Source organism: Camelina sativa, chromosome 20 (assembly GCF_030686135.1).
Source record: "Camelina sativa cultivar CO46 ecotype springtype chromosome 20, ASM3068613v1".
NCBI classification, from domain to species: Eukaryota; Viridiplantae; Streptophyta; class Magnoliopsida; order Brassicales; family Brassicaceae; genus Camelina; species Camelina sativa.
In genome coordinates, this window is record NC_141899.1 from 26,139,888 (window position 1) to 26,158,049 (window position 18,162).

Below are 18,162 nucleotides of genomic sequence, written 5' to 3' on the forward strand. Positions count from 1 at the left end.
TTTATGTTATACTATTTGATGTCCTCCTAACCGGTTCTTCATTTTCAACGATTCCATCACAATCCCCCTAACTCTAGAAGATAGACCAATTATTAATACAGTCTATTGCACCATAAACTGTTTCATCAAACATGTTGGCTCTTAGATTTTAATGGAGAAAGTATCTTCTGATAAACAATCTGAACCTCCTCTAACAATACTATCTACATAACTAGCGGTTTCTACTATCACATTTTCTAATTTAGATGTATCTGACGTTTTGACATTCAAATCATAGTACCTCACTTCACGCAAAGCTTCATACTCCGCCTTGGCTCGTTTCTATCCTGGAGACATGTTCCTGACTCATTGATGGGCTGCAAACGCATCAATTAAGGCCGAATAAAAGAATTAAGCTTTGGTGTTAGCACAATGCAAAAGTAGGTTGAAGAAGAAACAACCGTTGGTCTCTCTTTTAAATGATTTGGAGAGAAAAAAAACTCAATAGTCACTCTTTTGCTCCTTTATAGATGAGATTGGTAGGGTTATAGACTTATAGTTTAAACTCTTATTAGTTACTTCAAAATATTTAACAATACTGTTTCTTTAAGACCGATGCTTTCAGGCACAGGCCGCGTCCTCTCACCTCTGTTTGGTCTTGCGCCAAGCCTTTTTCTAATTTCTTGACGTTGTTGTGATAGAATATAATATATCGATTACAAAAGAAAACATACACACGGGACAATGTCTTGTCGGAGTAAACTAAATATGAGCTCAAGGAGGTGTTTTTGTGTATCAAAAAGTACACTAAAGCTTCAGAATCTAAAGATCAACTGCAGAAGGGATGTCGTCGACAGTTAGATCCACGCCATCATCCGGTAACTCAGATCCGAGTGGTCCTAGTATCCCGTCAGAACTCAATGTCAGTCCGCTCTGCTCAAACACACAAAAACATGAATTTATTATCCACGACCTTAAAGTTTGTATGGTTATCTTCCGTTAAACAAATCAACATATCGAAAAGAACAGCATAATTCTCGAAATCCAATAACTCAGTTGTGGTGATAAGATAAGATGAAAAGTATCTTAGATAGTTACTAAACATGTACACCAATCTTTAGAGCTTGATTGCCATAAGAAATCAATAAGAATGGATAAACAAGAACAGAGAAGTGGGTAATCATACCTCCGGTTGGAAACGAAGCATGTCAGCACGAGCCATAGCTTCTGCTTGCGCGATTCTCTGTCTGAATGTCTGAGCCATCTCCTCAGCCTTGGGATAGCAGGAAAGTGGCAATGATTGAGACAAAAGAGAAAAATCGGGAAAGTATATCAATGAAAATAGAGTTACCTTCTCAAAAACAAGTTTTGGGTTGCGAATCATATCACCAGGTGTTGGCTCCAGCTTCTTTGTGGAGAGACTTACTCTTCCTCTGTCACGGTCATGGCTCAATATCATAACCTATACATTATAAGTTAGGGATGCTGTTTTAACATCTGAAATAAAAATCTTAAAAGAATATCAGTGGAGGAGGACCTTCAAAGTGTCACCAGGCTGAAGAACAGTTGCGATATCTGAGACACGGTCATGACTGATCTGACTGACATGAAGAAGCCCATTGATTCCACCAATGTCAATGAAGGCACCATATGGTTTCAAGCTCTGAACAACTCCAAGGACCACAGATCCAATTCCAAGCTGAGCCTGGCTATCTGCTACAGCTTTACGGTTACTGAGGACAAGCTTTGTTTGTTCCTCATCAACCTCCACAAACTTGAGAGGTATTTCTTTTTCAAGAAGCTCTTCCGCTGCTGCTTTCTGGCCCAAAAAAAAAATGTAGAAAAAAAAACACATCTTATATATCAAGATTGTGTGTTTGACGAAAAAAATATATCAGGTTGTGTGTTGTCCTAAAATCAACAAAGAATCCGGGTTGACAAAACCTGCTTATTGATAATCCTTAAAATCTCAACAGCTGTGAGACAATACTAACCGATGAAATCTGAGAAAATGGCACAAATCCACGAAGACCTTCCACAAGAGCCACCAATCCACCTTTGTTGGCACCAATAACCTAGGCATATAATCCAATTGCTAAGATTAAACCAGAAAAAAAAAAAAAAAAAAAAAAAAAAAAAAAAAAAAAAAAAAAAAAAAACAAGAGTAGCAAAAGTAGGATACAAACGTACCTTAGCCTTGACAATAACATCCTCAGCCTGAAGCTGCCTGCATCGTTCCCAAGCAAGTTCGTATTGAATATTCCTTAAGCTCAATAGCAAACTGTCATCACTTTCATTTTCACCTATGATGACAAACTCTTCCACCATACCAGGGACAATACCGGCTTCTTCCACATGCTTAATTCTATGAATGCACGCTTGTTCTACTGACAAGTAAGCCGATGATTTTGCAGAAATGTCAACTAATGCACCATTTGCATCAGTCTTGAACACTGTTCCTTTTACCTAACACAACATCATTGACCACAATGAGATACACAAATTCTACAGAACCAACATTTTCATATATAACAGAAGGCGAATTTAAAAAAAAAAAAAAACAATAAGAAAAAGAGATTAGACAAACCCTAGTGCCGATTTCGGAATTGAAATCGTATTGTTCAATAGCAGCTGCGAAATCGTCGACAGTGAAAGCAACACCTTCCATAGGAGCAGTTCTGCACCGTTCATAAGCATCTTCGAACATCTTCTTCAGCTCGAGTCGCTCCTTTGTTTGACCGCTTGACATCGCTACAGCGGCGACAATAGTCGGAGAAACGGAGGTGGATTTGTTCTGCAAAAAGTTCTTGGATGCTCTCCTCGATAACCTAGAAGAGGTAGAGAGTGGAGAACACCTCAACCCCGTGAATTGCTGAGCCAAATACGCCATTGTTGAGTCTCACTCACTCACCGAGATAATCTTTATCTGTTCCTCTTCTTTGGCTCCTGCGTTTTATCGTTGGAATTTAGATAAGGGAAGAGATAAAAAAAACAATTAGAGATGATGATCTGGATTGAAACTACGTGCCGTCTTTTAGTCATCTAAACAGCATGATTTGGATTAAACTACATGCCGTCTTTTAGTTATCTAAACAGCGTGACGTTAGAAAACCTGGCATACTCTAACCCTCGCTTTCGAGTTTCCATATGGGTCTTGAAACTGAGAAATTGTGCAATTGGGTCTGGATTTGTGGATTTGAGTATTGTGCAATGTCTTGTTCTTGTAGATGTCGGTGTTAAGTGCTGTTCGTTTGGTGTGCTAGATGCATTATCTAGATTCAGATACAAGTTATTGTTTGTTTAGTGATAATTAAGAAATAAACTGGATGCAATATCTGGATACGTTTTAAATACTCATCCAAAACATTTTGAAATTCTGGATGAGATTTTTATGAGAGTTGGCTATAGTAAACTCATCCAAACCTTATAAATGACCAAAATACCCTTAATTTTAATTTTCCTAAATTCTAAAATTTACAAACCCTAAATTCTCTCTCGAAGTTCGACTCCATTGTAGAAGCTCGACCATTGCTCGAATCCATTGCTTGCAGTTTCATTTCGATTCTCCACCATAGAAGAAGCTCACAGCTCTGGTTCCAATTCTCCAGCTCACAGAACTCGTAAGTCTTTTCTTGTTGATGGTTTGATTTTTTTTTCAATTTGTGTTGCAGCAGAAGCAAACTGTTGATTTTTTCCACTTGGGTGTTTATGAAACCATGAGATATAGCTCTTGTTATATGAATTTTGCTATCTCTGATTTTTTCCATTTGGTTGTTTATGAAACCATAAGATTTAGCTTGTGTATTTAAGAGATGTGTTATCTCTGACTTTTTCCATTTGGGTGTTTATGAAACTATGAATTTAACTTGTGTTCTTACGAGATTTAGCTTGTGTTCTTAAGAGATTTGCTATCTATGAAACGATGAGGATTGTGACTTTACTTATTTCAATTGCAGATTGTGCAATTTAAGAGTAAACAATGACATCTATACCAGGCAGTGATGTAAGTATCCTCTTCTACTTCTCTGCTACTTATGTTTGTGATTTGTGGTCCGATTTATGTGTCTTCAGTTGTAGTTAGTATGGTTTTGTGATTGATTTATGTGTCTTTAGTTTATAATTTACTATGTTTAGCCTTTTGCCTTATGTGTCTTGTCATTGGTTTGTGATTGGTTTCTGATTTGTGATTGCTTTATGTGTTTATACTCTACTATGTTTAGCCTTTGCCTTATGTGTCTTGTGATTGGTTTGTGATTTGAGATTGATTTGTGATTGGTTTAGAATCTAATATGGAGTGATGAACAAAGCCGTTTTTATCTTGAACTTCGACTTGAAGAGAATCTAAAAGGCAATATAAGAAACCACATAGTGAATGAAGCTGGGAAACAAACGATTACATCCAAGTAATATGATGCATTTGGTGAGAAGCATACTTGGATAAAATTTAGGAGCAAGTTTAATACTTGTAAGAAGCAATACACAAGTTTCAGGAAATTGACTCATAATAGAACTGGAATGAGCTATTATCCCAATGGGTCCATAGACATGAGTGATGATTGGTGGGATGAGCGTTGTAAGGTATATAGCTTCTTCTTTAGAATTTGTTTTCTTCTTTTGTGGTCTCTAGTTTATCTAAATATACTTTTTATTTTAGGAGTGGCCTGGAGCTAGAAAGATAAACGATAAACTAGTGCCAAACACTTATTTAATGGTAAAATGTTTGGGTCAGTTCATATAACTGGAGCTGAGGGTTAGAGTGCTCAACAGGGTGAAAACCATTTAGACAACAACATGATGTTAGATGACAATGAGGCTGTATCTGAATCAAGACAAGAACATGATGCTCCCGCAGCTTCCAATGCTCCCTCAGCTTCCAATGTACCAAAGTTTACTCGGAAAAGACGTGCAGGCCAAGCTGTTGAAGGACAAACAGTGGCAGATGTGATAAGAGATAGTATTCAATCACGTGATGAGATACTTTCCTACAAGAATCAACTCATGGAGAGTCACCCTGACTATAGTTGTTGTCAGCTTAGGGCTATGAGGGTTTTAAATTCGCTGTCTAGTATAAGAATGTGGTCTCCATTGTTTAAAGCAGCTATGAAACATCTCAAAGAAGACGCTACCAACCGTCAAACGTTCATAAGCTTTGAAGATGATGAGAACAAAGTTCTTTACTTGGATTTTGAGACTGGTGAAAGCAGAGACTGGTGAAAGCAAAGACTGGTGGAAGTAGAGAATATGTAGTTTGGTGTGTAGAGAATCTGTTTTTTTTTTTTTAGTTTGGTGTGTGTGTGTGTATGACTTTGATAAGAACATAATATGTATTTTATCAATAATGATGAAATAAGTGTTCTTGTTTACTTCTCTCTACTTCTTATTACATTTCTCAAATTTGGTCAATTGTCATCATCGAGTTTTGGGACAAGATGAAAACAGGCTGTGGAATTCGAATGCAAACAGAGCTTATGTACCAAACGGGACTGTCTCAAGAGCCTAATAGTCCTCTCTTGCTAGCCAATTATGCTCACTTCCTATACCTCGTCTTTAATGACCATGACAGGTAACGGGGTTGTGTTCTCTTCATTCTTCTTCTCAGGTAATGAAGCCATCCATAGGTGAGTTTGCAAAACCTAGTCCTAAGCTACGAAAAGATGGTAGGTATTGGCCTTTTTAAAAAAAATGCATTGGTGCTTTGGATGGAACTCATATATTTGTTCGCCCTCCATCTAATAGTGCGGAAGTAAATAGAGGTAGAAAATCTGAACCAATTATAAATATTCTAGCGATATGTAACTTCAGCATGAAATTTATATTTTCTTATGTTGGAGTTCCTGGTATAGCACATGACACCAAGGTGTTAACACATTGTGCTACTCATGAACCTTCCTACCCTCATCCACCAAATGGCAAGTACTATCTAGTAGACTCAGGTTACCCAACTAGAACCGGTTATCTAGGGCCTCATCGTAAATCTAGGTATCATCTTGATTTGTTTGCAAGGGGAGAACCACCTACTGCACTAGAGAACTGTTTAACCGTAGACATTCTAGTTTGTGTTCTATGATAGAGAGAACATTTGGTGTTTGGAAGGCAAAGTGGAGGATTTTAGATAGGAAACATCCTAAGTATGAGCTGAAAAAGTGGATAAAGATTGTGACAGCAACTATGGCACTTCACAACTTTATTCGAGATTCACACTATGAAGACCGTGATTTTGCTTATTGGGAGGTGGTAGATGATTATGAGAATCATGGTGACCAAGCTGTAGAAAATGAAGAAGAAGGTAACATTGAACATACTCCTTACATTCCAACTGGTGATAGAGCAATGGAGACTCTACGTGTTGTTATAACTGAAAAGATAGGAAGAGGACGTCAACTTCCGTATTAGCATCAAAACAGTTTCACAAAAGACTATGGTACGACACTCCTTTCAATGATTATTGTGTTTGTTTTGTTTGATAATGTTGCGGCTAGGATTAGAGAGATATTGGAGAGGTTTTGGTTGTGATTCTTGTTTGGTTTTGAGATTTGCATTCATAATACTAGCCTTATGTTGATTTGGCTCGTTGATGGTTTTTATGGCTTTGTTTGGTCAATCTCTCGGTCTCTCCTTCTGTACAGATTTTTTTTGCTTTGTTTTGGTGGAAACTTGGATACAGGGGAACCATGGAACTTGGATACTAGTAAAGTTTTCGTTAGAGAGAGTTCGCTTATGTAACTTAAACTTATGACACTAGTACTTGTGTAACGCCTGTGCCCCAAAAAAAAATTTTAATATATAAATGATTTGACTTTATGTCGGGAACTGAAGTTGAATCGGTTTAGTCTGCTTGGTTTAGGAGGAGGTGTAAATTAAACCAAACTCAATTATATATGTGATCATATGGTTTAATTGAGTTTTGTTTATTAAACCGGAAACTAAACCAGCCTAAACCAAAAGCCCTAATTTACTCTTTTAATATAAAAAAGGGAGCGACGAGCCTGGGGGCGGTCACGGACGATGAGAGTATAGCCTAGTGGACGTCGAAAGAGAAAGAGATAGAGGTTGAGGGAGTGAGATGTGGTCAACGTGTTGTTGTGATTCCGTGAAGGGTTGTGGTGAGGATAGAGATGAAAGGGGAGAGGGGTCGTGAGAGGAGTACGGGTCGAGGTGGTGTTGGCGTGAGAGGAAAAAGGGGAACGTAATATCTAAACGGGTTTGAGGGAGATGGTTTTGGAAGTATATGTAGAATTGTGAGTTTGATATGAATGAGGACTTTGATTCGTAAGGAGATCAAATCGACTTTTAGGTAGTGTGATGTGTTCTCGTTCCCGTGACGTATTCCAAACCGTGAGAAGAGGGCTGAGTTTCGGTGGTGGTGTGAGAGGGAAAAGTGATGGCTGTGGTCAAAGTTGTGTAAGGAAGTGAGATAAGTGGTTTAACTGTTTGATTAAAACGGAGAGAAGGAGAGAAGCACGAGGACGTGAAGGAGAGGATAACTTTGAAGTCATGACGGAGATGAGAGAGACATGCGGCGGAGGTGGGGAAGCCTCTTGTGGGTCTGGATAGTCATGTTATGGTTGAGGAAAGCTTCTCTAGTGGTGGTAGAACAGAGCAAAGTGAACAGAGCTGAAGAAGACAAAGAAAGTGAAAGAAGGTTGGATATAAAGGCAGTGTGGAGGAGCCAACTTTAGAGGCCCGCCGACGCCAGAACCTATATTGGTTGGGAAATCAGATTATACTGGAGTGTTCTCCATTAAGCCAAGAATCCATAGCATCTGAAATAGCTTCATTCTGAGTTGATCTTGAGGAGTTATGTTTGTTGCTTCCTGGACAAGTAATTCGCTGAAACTGTGAAATCTGGCTAAGTGTGAACCCTAGAAACTGTTCCAAGATGGCTCTTTCTAGGCAGTGTTCGGGGTGGTTGTAGAACCAAGTTAGAGCTCAGGAATGTTGGCTTAAAGCTAAGACGATGAATTGATGGATTAGTCGGAGAAATGTTTCGGTGGCTGGACGGAATGAAGTATTCCAGCCCACCTCTCTTGTTACTCGGTTGGTAGGGGTGGTTGGTTGTGCGACTCAGTAACTAGATGAGATGGTATTTTTTAAGTGGCTTGCGTTGGTGGATCATGAAGTGGCTAGTTGTAGGAGTAATCAGAGTCTATAAATGTAAAATGCTTATGGAGCCGAAGTAGATTTGTATGATTACTATTAGTAGCTGTAGATTTATATGAGATAGTTTGTTCTAGATATTATTTGTGGAACTTTTGTCAGAAGTGGTTGATGCCGGTTGTCTTGTTGGAATTATGGGGTTTCGGTGAGATTATTTCTCGTGTGTCCGGTGGAAGGATTGGGAATCCGGGTGCGGTTGTTTCAGTTTGGTATCAGAGCGTATACGGTCCTAGGACATGTTCTTGAATGGAAATAGACTTGTCTATGTCGTGGAGACGCAGTAAGTGTTAAGGAAAAGCACAAGTGTGTTGTTTAGGTGATTGATCCATGAGTGATCAAGTAGGATAATGTTTTATGGAGTATTCCCAGGATGGAGTTCCAAGGAGATAAGTTGGAGACTTGCGTTGTCGTGGGCGATTTAATGCAAATGAGAATATTTTTGGAAAGTGATGTTGTGAAGCTTTTAGATGGATATCTAGTATTTTCAAGTAAATGGTGTGTAAAAGTTGGATTGGGGTGGCCATTGGGCAGATCACCTGAACCTGGTAGAGTTTTCTTACAACAATAATTACCAGACGAGTATTAAGATGGCTCCTTATGAGGCTTTGTATGGGAGGCTATATCGTACACCCTTATGCTGGACTCATGTGGGGAAGAGGAGCATGTTCGTGGCGGATTTTGTTCAGGAGACCTCAGAGAAGTTTCGGGTTCTCAAGCTGAACATGAAGGAAGCTCAGAATCGGCAGAGGGGTTATGCTGATAGGAGGAGGAGAGATCTTGAGTTTCAGGTTGGAGACCAAGTGTAACTCAAGATGGCCATGTTGCAGGGTCCGAACATGTCATTGACAGACACTAAGTTGAGTCCGAGGTTTATGGGTCCGTTCAGAGTGATTGAGCGGGTGGGACCGGTAGCATATAGGCTGGAGTTGCGTGAGGTTATGCGTGCATTCCACAAGGTGTTTCATATGTCGATGTTGCGGAAGTATCTCCGTGAGGATGATTGGTTGTTGGCTAAGATTTCTGAATATCTTCAGCCTAACATGACTTTGAAGGCAAGACTAGTGAGGGTTCTCAGGAGAAGAATCAAGGAACTTCGGAAGAAGAATATTCCATTGATGAGAGTCCTTTGGGACTGTGGTGGTTTGAAGGAAAGTTTCCTAAAATAGAAGTTTCTAAAAGTGGAAAGTTTCCAAAAAGGGGAAAGTTCTAAAATGGAAAGTTTATGGGAGTTAGAATTTCTCCGTTTTTAGTGGTTATGAGCCTTGGAGGGGCTTGTGTGGCCTTTTGTGGTGGGCTGTTTAGCCAGATGTGTGGCCTTGTGGCGTGCTGTTTAACCAGATGTGTGGCCTTTGTGGCGGGCTGTTTAGCTAGATGTGTGGGTTTAGCCAGATGTGTGGCCTTTGTGGCGGGCTGTTTAGCCAGATGTGTGGCCTTTGTGGCGGGCTGTTTAGCTAGATGTGTGGCCTTTGTGGCGGGCTATTTAGCCAGATGTGTGGCCTTTGTGGCGGGCTGTTTAGCCAGATGTGTGGCCTTTGTGGCGGGCTGTTTAGTCAGATGTGTGGCCTTTGTGGCGGGCTGTTTAGTCAGATGTGTGGCCTTTGTGGCGGGCTGTTTAGCTAGAGTGCCTGTTTAGGCGGTCCTTCGGGACAGATGGTCCTTTGGGATAGATGGTCCTTCGGGACCGATGGTCCTTCGGGACAGATGGTCCTTCGGGACATATGGCCTTTGTGGCGGGCTGTTTAGCCAGAGTGCTTGTTTAGGCGGTCCTTCAGGACAGATGGTCCTTCGGGACAGATGACCCTTGTGGCGGGCTGTTTAGCCAGAGTGCCTGTTTTGCGGTCCTGTTTAGGACATATTGTTTGGTCTTTGTGACGGTCCTGTTTAGTACAGATTGTTTGGTCTTTGTGACGGTCCTGTTTAGGACAGATTGTTTGGTCTTTGTGACGGTCCTGTTTAGGACAGATTGTTTGGCCTTGGTGGCGGTCCTGTTTAGGACATTTGTTTGCCCTTGTGGCATGTATATGATCTTTGTGTGGTCATGAGGTATTCCAGTGAGGGGATATGTTGTTGGTAGGACATTGAGATGTTTTTACGCGAGCCACGGGAAGGAAACGTAGATAGGGATAGGACTCAGACGTGTTCAGAATTGTTTGCTCGCGACTCTTGGGAAACTTAGGTTCTCCTAGTACTGCCATATTCAGAGACTTTGTGGCTTGGGAGTATGGTTGGTATATCGACTTCGGATGACGATCCGGGGGCGCGCTGTAGGGTGGCAACCCGAGAGACGAGTATTGGATTTTTTTTCCTTATATATTATGGCATGCGGGTTTATGCCCGATGAGGAGCCAACATTATGGCATGCAGACTTAGGTCTGATGAGGAGCCAATAAAAACTCAAGGTTTACGTCTATGAGTAAAGGAAAGTCCAAAAGTCGAGAGCAAATAACGCCTGGAGCGTGAGTCTATCGCCTAGAGGTGACCTTTTGTAGATTGGTCAGAGGAGTGCGGGCCGTGGAAGCGGTTGCACGGGAGTCCTTGGCTGATGGTTGTTCGAGATTTGAGTAAGAATCTATGTTAGTTGGTATTGCTAAATTCGAGGAGTTGGTAAGCTTGTCAGAGGAAGCGAGTCAAGAGGCTTAAATTAGCGGCTCACAAGGCGTTCGACGTAGTGAATTGGAATATGCAGAGGTATGGTACTTGTCTGTTTTATTACGATCGTATGGATGATTCACTGTGAACAATTGTTAAGTGGGAAGCTACTTTGTTCAGCTATCTTGATGAAGTTTCCTTATTAAAAAAAAATAATAATAAAACAAGTTTCCAATTTGCCTTGTGTTTTGGTTGTGTGGTTCGGTCCGTGTTCCAGCTGGGATGAGTGTGTTGTCGGAGTACCACGGTCGAGTAGGCCAGGAGTTCTTATACAAATCATGACGAGTTATGAGGGTGAAGCCGAGGTGTTATCGGTGGTAGCCGGTAAGTGAGTCAGTATGGAGGCTGTCGGTGGGACAGCAGATTCTACTCAGGCCCGAGATGATCTGTTTGCGGATTTGCTAACAAGGCAATTAGTGAGGATTGTTAACTTGTGGTCATGGATGGGATGACATTACAGAGTAGGAATATGGGTGGACATGTATGAATTTGCAATGTCATACTCGGATCACGGTAGATAGATTTGGGTCAGGAGATGCTTATTGACGTTAAGACTTGTTTGCTCTAAGGACATGTGGTCCTGAACAACTCGTGAGGAGATGATTAGTTCTCCTAAGGGGACTTGTTCTCATAGCTATCGATAGCTCGAGGGGCTGTGGCCCTGAGACTGGCAGAGGAGATGGTGGTTCTCCTATGGAGATGAATAGTTCTCCTGAGGGGATGAATAGTTCCCCTGATATCGAGATCTCGAGGATTGCGGTCTGAGAGTGAGATCGGTATATCTCGAAGGTGTTGATCTTAGAGTCGATGAGTTGGGAGCAAACATTGTCTAGGACGTGAATGTAAGCATAGTGAATAAATGTAGACCTTGAAGGTTGATGGTGGTTCAATCTCAAGACTTGTGTGTGGACCCGTTTGGTCAGGTTGTGGTGTGAACCATTGCGACAGTGGAAATGTATTGTAATTGGAAGTGCGATTTTCTCAGATTCGAGGACAAATCTTTTTTTAGAAGGGGAGAATTGTAACGCCCATGTCCCAAAAAAAAATTAATATATAAATGATTTGACTTTATGTCGGGAACTGAAGTTGAATCGGTTAGGTCTGGTTGGTTTAGGAGGAGCTGTAAATTAAACCAAACTCAATTATATATGTAATTAGATTGTTTAATTGAGTTTTGTTTATTAAACCGGAAACTAAACGAGCCTAAACCAAAAGCCCTAATTTACTCTTTTAATAAAAAAAGGGAGTGACGAGCTTGGGGGCGGTCACGGACAATGAGAGTATTACCCTAGTGGACGTCGAAAGAGAAGAGATAGAGGTTGAGGGAGTGAGATGTGGTCAACGTGTTGTTGTGATTCCGTGTAGGGTTGTGGTGACGATAGAGATGAAAGGGGAGAGGGGTCGTGAGAGGAGTACGGGTCGAGGTGGTGTTGGCGTGAGAGGAAAAAGGGGAACGTAAGATCTAAATGGGTTTGGGGGAGATGGTTTTGGAAGTATATGTAGAATTGTGAGTTTGATATGAATGAGGACTTTGATTCGTAAGGAGATCAAACCGACTTTTAGGTAGTGTGATGTGTTCTCGTTCCCGTGACGTATTCCAAACCGTGAGAAGAGGGCTGAGTTTCGGTGGTGGTGTGAGAGGGAAAAGTGATGGCGGTGGTCAAAGTTGTGTAAAGAAGTGAGATAAGTGGTTTAACTGTTTGAGTAAAGCGGAGAGAAGGAGAGAAGCACGAGGACGTGAAGGAGAGGATAACTTCGGAGTCATGACGGAGATGAGAGAGAGATGCGGCGGAGGTGGGGAAGCCTCTTGTGGGTCTGGATAGTCATGTTATGGTTGTGGAAAGCTTCTCTAGTGGTGGTAGATCAGAGCAAAGTGAACAGAGCTGAAGAGGACAAAGAAAGTGAAAGAAGGTTGGATATAAAGGCAGTGTGGAGGAGCCAACTTTAGAGGCCCTCCGGCGCCAGAACCTATATTGGTTGGGAAATATGATTATACTGGAGTGTTATCCATTAAGCCAAGAATCCATAGCATCTTAAATAGCTTCATTCGGAGTTGATCTAGAGGAGTTATGTTTGTTGCTTCCTGGACAAGTAATTCGCTGAAACTGTGAAATCTGGCTAAGTGTGAACCCTAGAAACTGTTTCGAGATGGCTCTTTCTAGGCGGCGTTTGGGGGTTCAAAACTTGTCTGATCGAGACGAAATTTGGTAGAGAGACTCGTGATAGTACGGGCTTCATATCCAACGGTGGAACTTTGATTACAACGGTTAGTTTATGAATTATTCGAGTGTTTATATAAGCTTTTGTATGGATTGAATTGTGTTAAGTTGTGTTGTTGGTTGAACCAACAAGCTCGGTTTGAGCTAGAACCTCTTTAAGCTTATGGAGCAAGGTCAGGGTGGTTGTAGAACCAAGTTTGAGCTCAGAAATGTCGGCTTAAAGCTAAGACGATGAATCGATGGATTAGTCGGAGAAATGTTTTCGTGGCTGGACGGAATGAAGTATTCCAGCCCACCTCTCTTGTTACTCGGTTGCTAGGAATGGTTGGTTGTGCTACTCAGTAACTAGATGAGGTGGTGTTTGGGATACATGTTTAAGTGGCTTGCGTTGGTGGATCATGAAGTGGCTAGTTGGAGGAGTAATCAGAGTCTATAAATGTAAAATGCTTATGGAGCCGAAGTAGATTTGTATGATTATTGTTAGTAGCTGCAGAGTATGAGACAGTTTGTTCTAGATTTTATTTGTGGAAATTTTGTCAGAAGTGGTTGACGCCGGTTGTCTTGTCGGAATTATGGGGTTCCGGTGAGATTATTCCCCGCGTGTCCGGTGGAAGGGTTAGGAATCCGGGCGCGGTCGTTTCAACATGATATTGATCACTTTAATTGATGGCTTATGATAAGTTCTGATTGTTGCAGGGAACCATGGAACTCTTGTCTCAAGGAGGATCATCACTCATGGGTCCATAGACATGAGTTGTGATTGTTGCAGGGGAACCATGGAACATTGAGAGAAGTGGACACTTATTTTTCAAATTGATAGCACACTCATATTTTTGTTTAAAATTAATTGCAAACATAATCTGTTGTGTTTTTTCCAAATTGATGGACCACTCTTGAATTTGTTATCTTCTAAACATAAAACAAAGTAAGTTTGAATTATATTTATTTTTTTTGTCAACCAAACATTAAATTAGAAGATGACTCCAAGATTGGTAGCCCAAACCGGAGGAAAAGAGTTTACAAAAGAAGAAGCAAAAAGTAAAGATCTCGAAGAACGGGCAAGGCAATCTGCCCGTACATTGGTTGTGCGCGGAATCCTCAAAAGCTTGAAGGACGGGAAGGGTGAACATAGCACGCTGAACTCATCCAATAAATTGGAAAAGGCGGGCCATTCCTCAGGAGATTGCACCATCGCCACTAAATCTGCACAATCAGTCTCGAAAGTTTGACAGTCTATCCTTGCCGCCAATATGGATTCCATCGCCCAAATCAACGCATGAAGCTACGAATGTAAGGGTGAAGGACCGCGTCGCTGGCTTCGTGCTCCTAGTAACAATGTTGTATCCTCATTATTACAAAACCACCATCCTAATCCTTCCAAGGAATCCGAAGCTTTCCAAGAACCATAACCTGACACCGGGGGACAGAATCCCGAACCTCCAGAGATGAGGGGACTAGAGAAACCGAATTAAAGGATTTTACCCCTTCCCATAACAGCTTATCAGACGTCGCCTGGTTAATAACCTCAACTGGGTCCGCCTCAATACCCTGAAAAACTTTCTTATTCCTATCTTTCCAGATTGACCAAACAAGCCATGGTAAGGTAAAATGTAAAACCAAGGCGACCGACTGAGGGGGCACCCTCCAATAAAGAAAATCTAAATTCGTGAAAATAGAATTATATGGGAAGCCATCCTGACATAAATCAATTGAAAACAGATCCCAAATCCGACGCGAACGGGGATACTCAAAAAGAGCATGATTAATAGTCTCCACCACCATACCGCATCTTTGACAAAGAGGGTCACACCGTACTCCCCGATAAGCCAGCCGTTCCATCACAGGAAGGGATCTGTAAGCAATTTGCCAGAAGAAATGCTGTATCTTTGAGGGAACCTCAAGTTTCCAAGCCTCAAGCCTCAAGTTTGAATTATGTTTGTTCTGAAGGATTATTATAAGATTCTAGATGTTGATTAAACATAACCAAAATATTTTAAATATAATGTGTTTTGTGTTATTTTAGAAAATACAAGTTTAATGTTAATTGATATAACCAAAAATATTTTTATAGTGTATTTTTAAATTATAAAAGATGATTTTATTTTTAAATATTTATTAGGTGTTCATTTAAATTTAATATGAAAATTATTTAACTATAAACATAACCAAAATCACTAAAACTAATAAACCACAAAATGAAGGGTATTTTGGTCATTTTCATGTATGATCCAGACATCTATTGCGTCTATATAACAAAACGAACAGCACCTTAGTCGAAAACACTATTTTGGGTGAAGAAGATGAACTTAGACAAACATAACCTTCTGTGGGAAAGAAAAGAACAACTACATTATGATCTAGAAGTATTGATCCTCCTAATATAACAAAGAAGCAGGTTCATAGGGCTAAGGTTTGACAACAATTTTTTGAGAAAGATGATGTTGAAGGTTTCAGTGATTGTCGGTATTGTAACCAAGAGATTGGTTGTGATAGTAAATTCAGGCAGAGAAATACCATTCAGTCAGAGAATATTGCAAGTTTGGTTCATATGTTCGAAGAACTGGATTTTCATGAGTCTTTGAGTAAGCAAGTTTGATGTTTGTCAATCTTTCTTAATTCTTATGATTTACAAGCATAACTTTAAGCTATCTATATTCACAAGTATAACCAACATAAACTGAATATGGGTTTTGTTTAAGCTATCTTTAGCACCATATTTGGGATAAGAGTTCAGCAGGTCTATGGGTCATGTACTAGCTTTCACGTTTTTTCTAGCACTTTATTGTTGTTAGAGGAGAAAGGGTATAATGTCCAGAAACAGACTGATTATTTATCTTTGGTTTTCTTTGGTTACAGACCTCGAATTTTAGGTCTGAAACATGTTCTGGAAACTTGAGAGCAACATCTTGCCATTGATATTAAGATATTCTCCTGGTTCCATTTGGTTTGATGGGAAATTGCTTCCAAAGTTGTCTGTCCACCCAAACCCGAACCCAATCCGAACCGAAATCCGAACGGATATCCAAATATACTTACATTTTTAATATATAGTAGTAATATATTAGTAATATTTATAATTTTAATAATATAAGTGTCCAAAATATTTATTAGTAAACTTTGGGTAAAAATGCTCTAAATTTTCAGATATATTGCGTATTATTGAATAATTTAGACTAAATTAGATACTAAAATTTTGAGTTTTGTGAATTTCGGGTAATTTGAATCCAAACGTGAAAAACCCGAACCAAATCCGATCCGAACCCGAAGTCTAGAAATACCCGAACGGGTCTTATACCTCCAAACCTGAAAATCCAAAAATCCAAAATACCTGATCCGAACTCGAACGGGTACCTGAATATCCAGGCCTAGTCCACAGGATTGTCATTTTGGTTCTTTGTTGGGAATTGGTCATAACTCTAAAACCATAAACCTAAATTAAATAATGTTTTTTTTTTTGTGTGGCTTTGTATGTCTGGTTTGAATATTTCCACCAAGTTCCATAATTTTTTGGGTTGTTTTGGCACTCTGTTTGTACTCTGCATCAAGACATACAAATTTAGTAGCTTTATGGTTTCATTGCTCTGTTTAAGTAATTGGAAATTGAAAAAGCTTCTAGTTTTGAATCCATATATGTCAATGAAGTCATACAGACTGTATGATACACTACACAGTTATCAAATTGATGGTTACTTGGTTTAAAGTTTCTGCCTTTCCATTAGGAGTTTATTGTATACAGTTTATCTTCTTGATTCTTGCAAAGGTATGACAATTTAAATGATTGCTCACTTGTTTAACACTTGTTTGTTTGGCTTTTGATGATTTCTCTAGTTACAAACTTACAATGCAAGTTTTTTGAAAACGAATATGGAATTGGTCCGATGAGGAAAGATGGTAATCTCAGATAGCATCTATGACTAAGCTGTCCAAGAGCTTAGGAAGTGGAATCATGTTGTCCTTTGGGAAAAACCTATCAAACAAGGGGAATCAAGAAGCCTATCGCCTAGACCAGAAGAAGTTTAGCGCATTGATGAGACCATCCATACTCTTCTTGATGTTAAATGTCTTTTGTTTTAGTGTCCTTTGTGTGTATAAAAACATTGGCTTTTTTTTCTCTTTGTTCTGTCAAATGATTTTTTCTACCAAATCAAACACATCTATACAATTAATTGGAGAGTACAAAAGGAGAAAAAGAAAAGAAAACAAGTATTTCATGTATTGTCCCCACGACAAAAGAAAGGAAGGCAAAGGAAAAAAAATATGAAAGGGCAAAGAGGTAATCAAAAGGAGACAAAACACGCAGACCCTACGTGTTTGGAGTTTAGTTTGTTCGGATCTTAGATATGTTAAATGAGTTCCAACACTTTCTTCTTTCCAAACCTGTAAGTGAAATCAAATCCAAACAGAATCATATTCAATACCTACCATATCATTTTTGTTGGTAATTTAAACTGCAAAAAATCAGCGATTATTAACAAAACCATTTTAGACAAATTATCATTCATAATAAATGGGAAATATTAAATAATTACCATTTCTGGTCTGGTCGTAGAAGTAAATTTATAATACTTACCATTAATTATATCAATCATAACAAATACAATCAGAAATTGTTTTTAGCAATCCCTGATCATCTTCTCCCATATCATATCAAACCGAAAATAAAATCAAAATATTAACTGAAAGTCTTTAATTGATTGCATAGAATATTCTTCAATTTACACAATCGCAATAACTCATAGCTTAAACTACTAAAGGAAAAAAAAACCATAATAGACGACATAAACAACCAAACACATCAAACCTAAAATAATAGATCAAAAATTCACCTTAGATGGCCGCCAACGTAGTTTCACTGATGTCTCTGATCTTAAAGCCTTCAAAACAACATGAAAGATAAGAGTCAAGATTGTGAACCACATACACAGGATAGACAATAGAGATGATATAGGCTGATATGTTGTTTCTTAACGTTGTATGTAGAAAATACTAATATCAAGTCAAGATGATCCTAACTCTTTACTAATTTCCTTTTGTTAGTGCTAGAATTGATTTAACTTTTTAACCCTTTTACAAAATTCATCTAAGCCTTATCTTTTTCTTTTGTATGTTGTAGACATCGAGAATGTTGATGTATGAAATCAACAATATTAATAATACG

The 18,162-nt window shown here is 39.5% G+C and overlaps 2 protein-coding genes and 2 pseudogenes across 3 annotated transcripts; 2 read left to right on the forward strand and 2 right to left on the reverse strand.

Moving 5' to 3' along the window:
* Nucleotides 1-649: 649 nt before the first annotated feature.
* LOC104771323 (small ribosomal subunit protein bS1c) lies at nt 650-3,093 on the reverse strand. Its single transcript, XM_010495826.3, has 7 exons — nt 2,567-3,093; nt 2,170-2,445; nt 1,974-2,054; nt 1,517-1,798; nt 1,331-1,441; nt 1,166-1,252; nt 650-912 (listed from the first exon to the last, which is right to left on the reverse strand). The coding sequence occupies exons 1-7, from the start codon at nt 2,867-2,869 to the stop codon at nt 802-804; spliced, it is 1,251 nt and encodes a 416-aa protein (XP_010494128.1). The 5' UTR covers nt 2,870-3,093; the 3' UTR covers nt 650-801.
* Nucleotides 3,094-3,958: 865 nt separating this feature from the next.
* LOC147919385 (uncharacterized) lies at nt 3,959-5,273 on the forward strand (annotated as a pseudogene). Its single transcript, XR_015594054.1, has 3 exons — nt 3,959-3,982; nt 4,261-4,557; nt 4,634-5,273. The product of XR_015594054.1 is annotated as an uncharacterized LOC147919385 (transcript).
* A 494-nt stretch (nt 5,274-5,767) lies between these two features.
* LOC147919386 (uncharacterized) lies at nt 5,768-6,372 on the forward strand (annotated as a pseudogene).
* Nucleotides 6,373-14,372: 8,000 nt separating this feature from the next.
* On the reverse strand, nt 14,373-16,389 carry LOC147919387 (uncharacterized). Its single transcript, XM_087503953.1, has 2 exons — nt 16,333-16,389; nt 14,373-14,945 (listed from the first exon to the last, which is right to left on the reverse strand). Exons 1-2 carry the CDS (start codon nt 16,387-16,389, stop codon nt 14,373-14,375), a joined length of 630 nt encoding a protein of 209 aa, XP_087360079.1.
* Nucleotides 16,390-18,162: the final 1,773 nt, after the last annotated feature.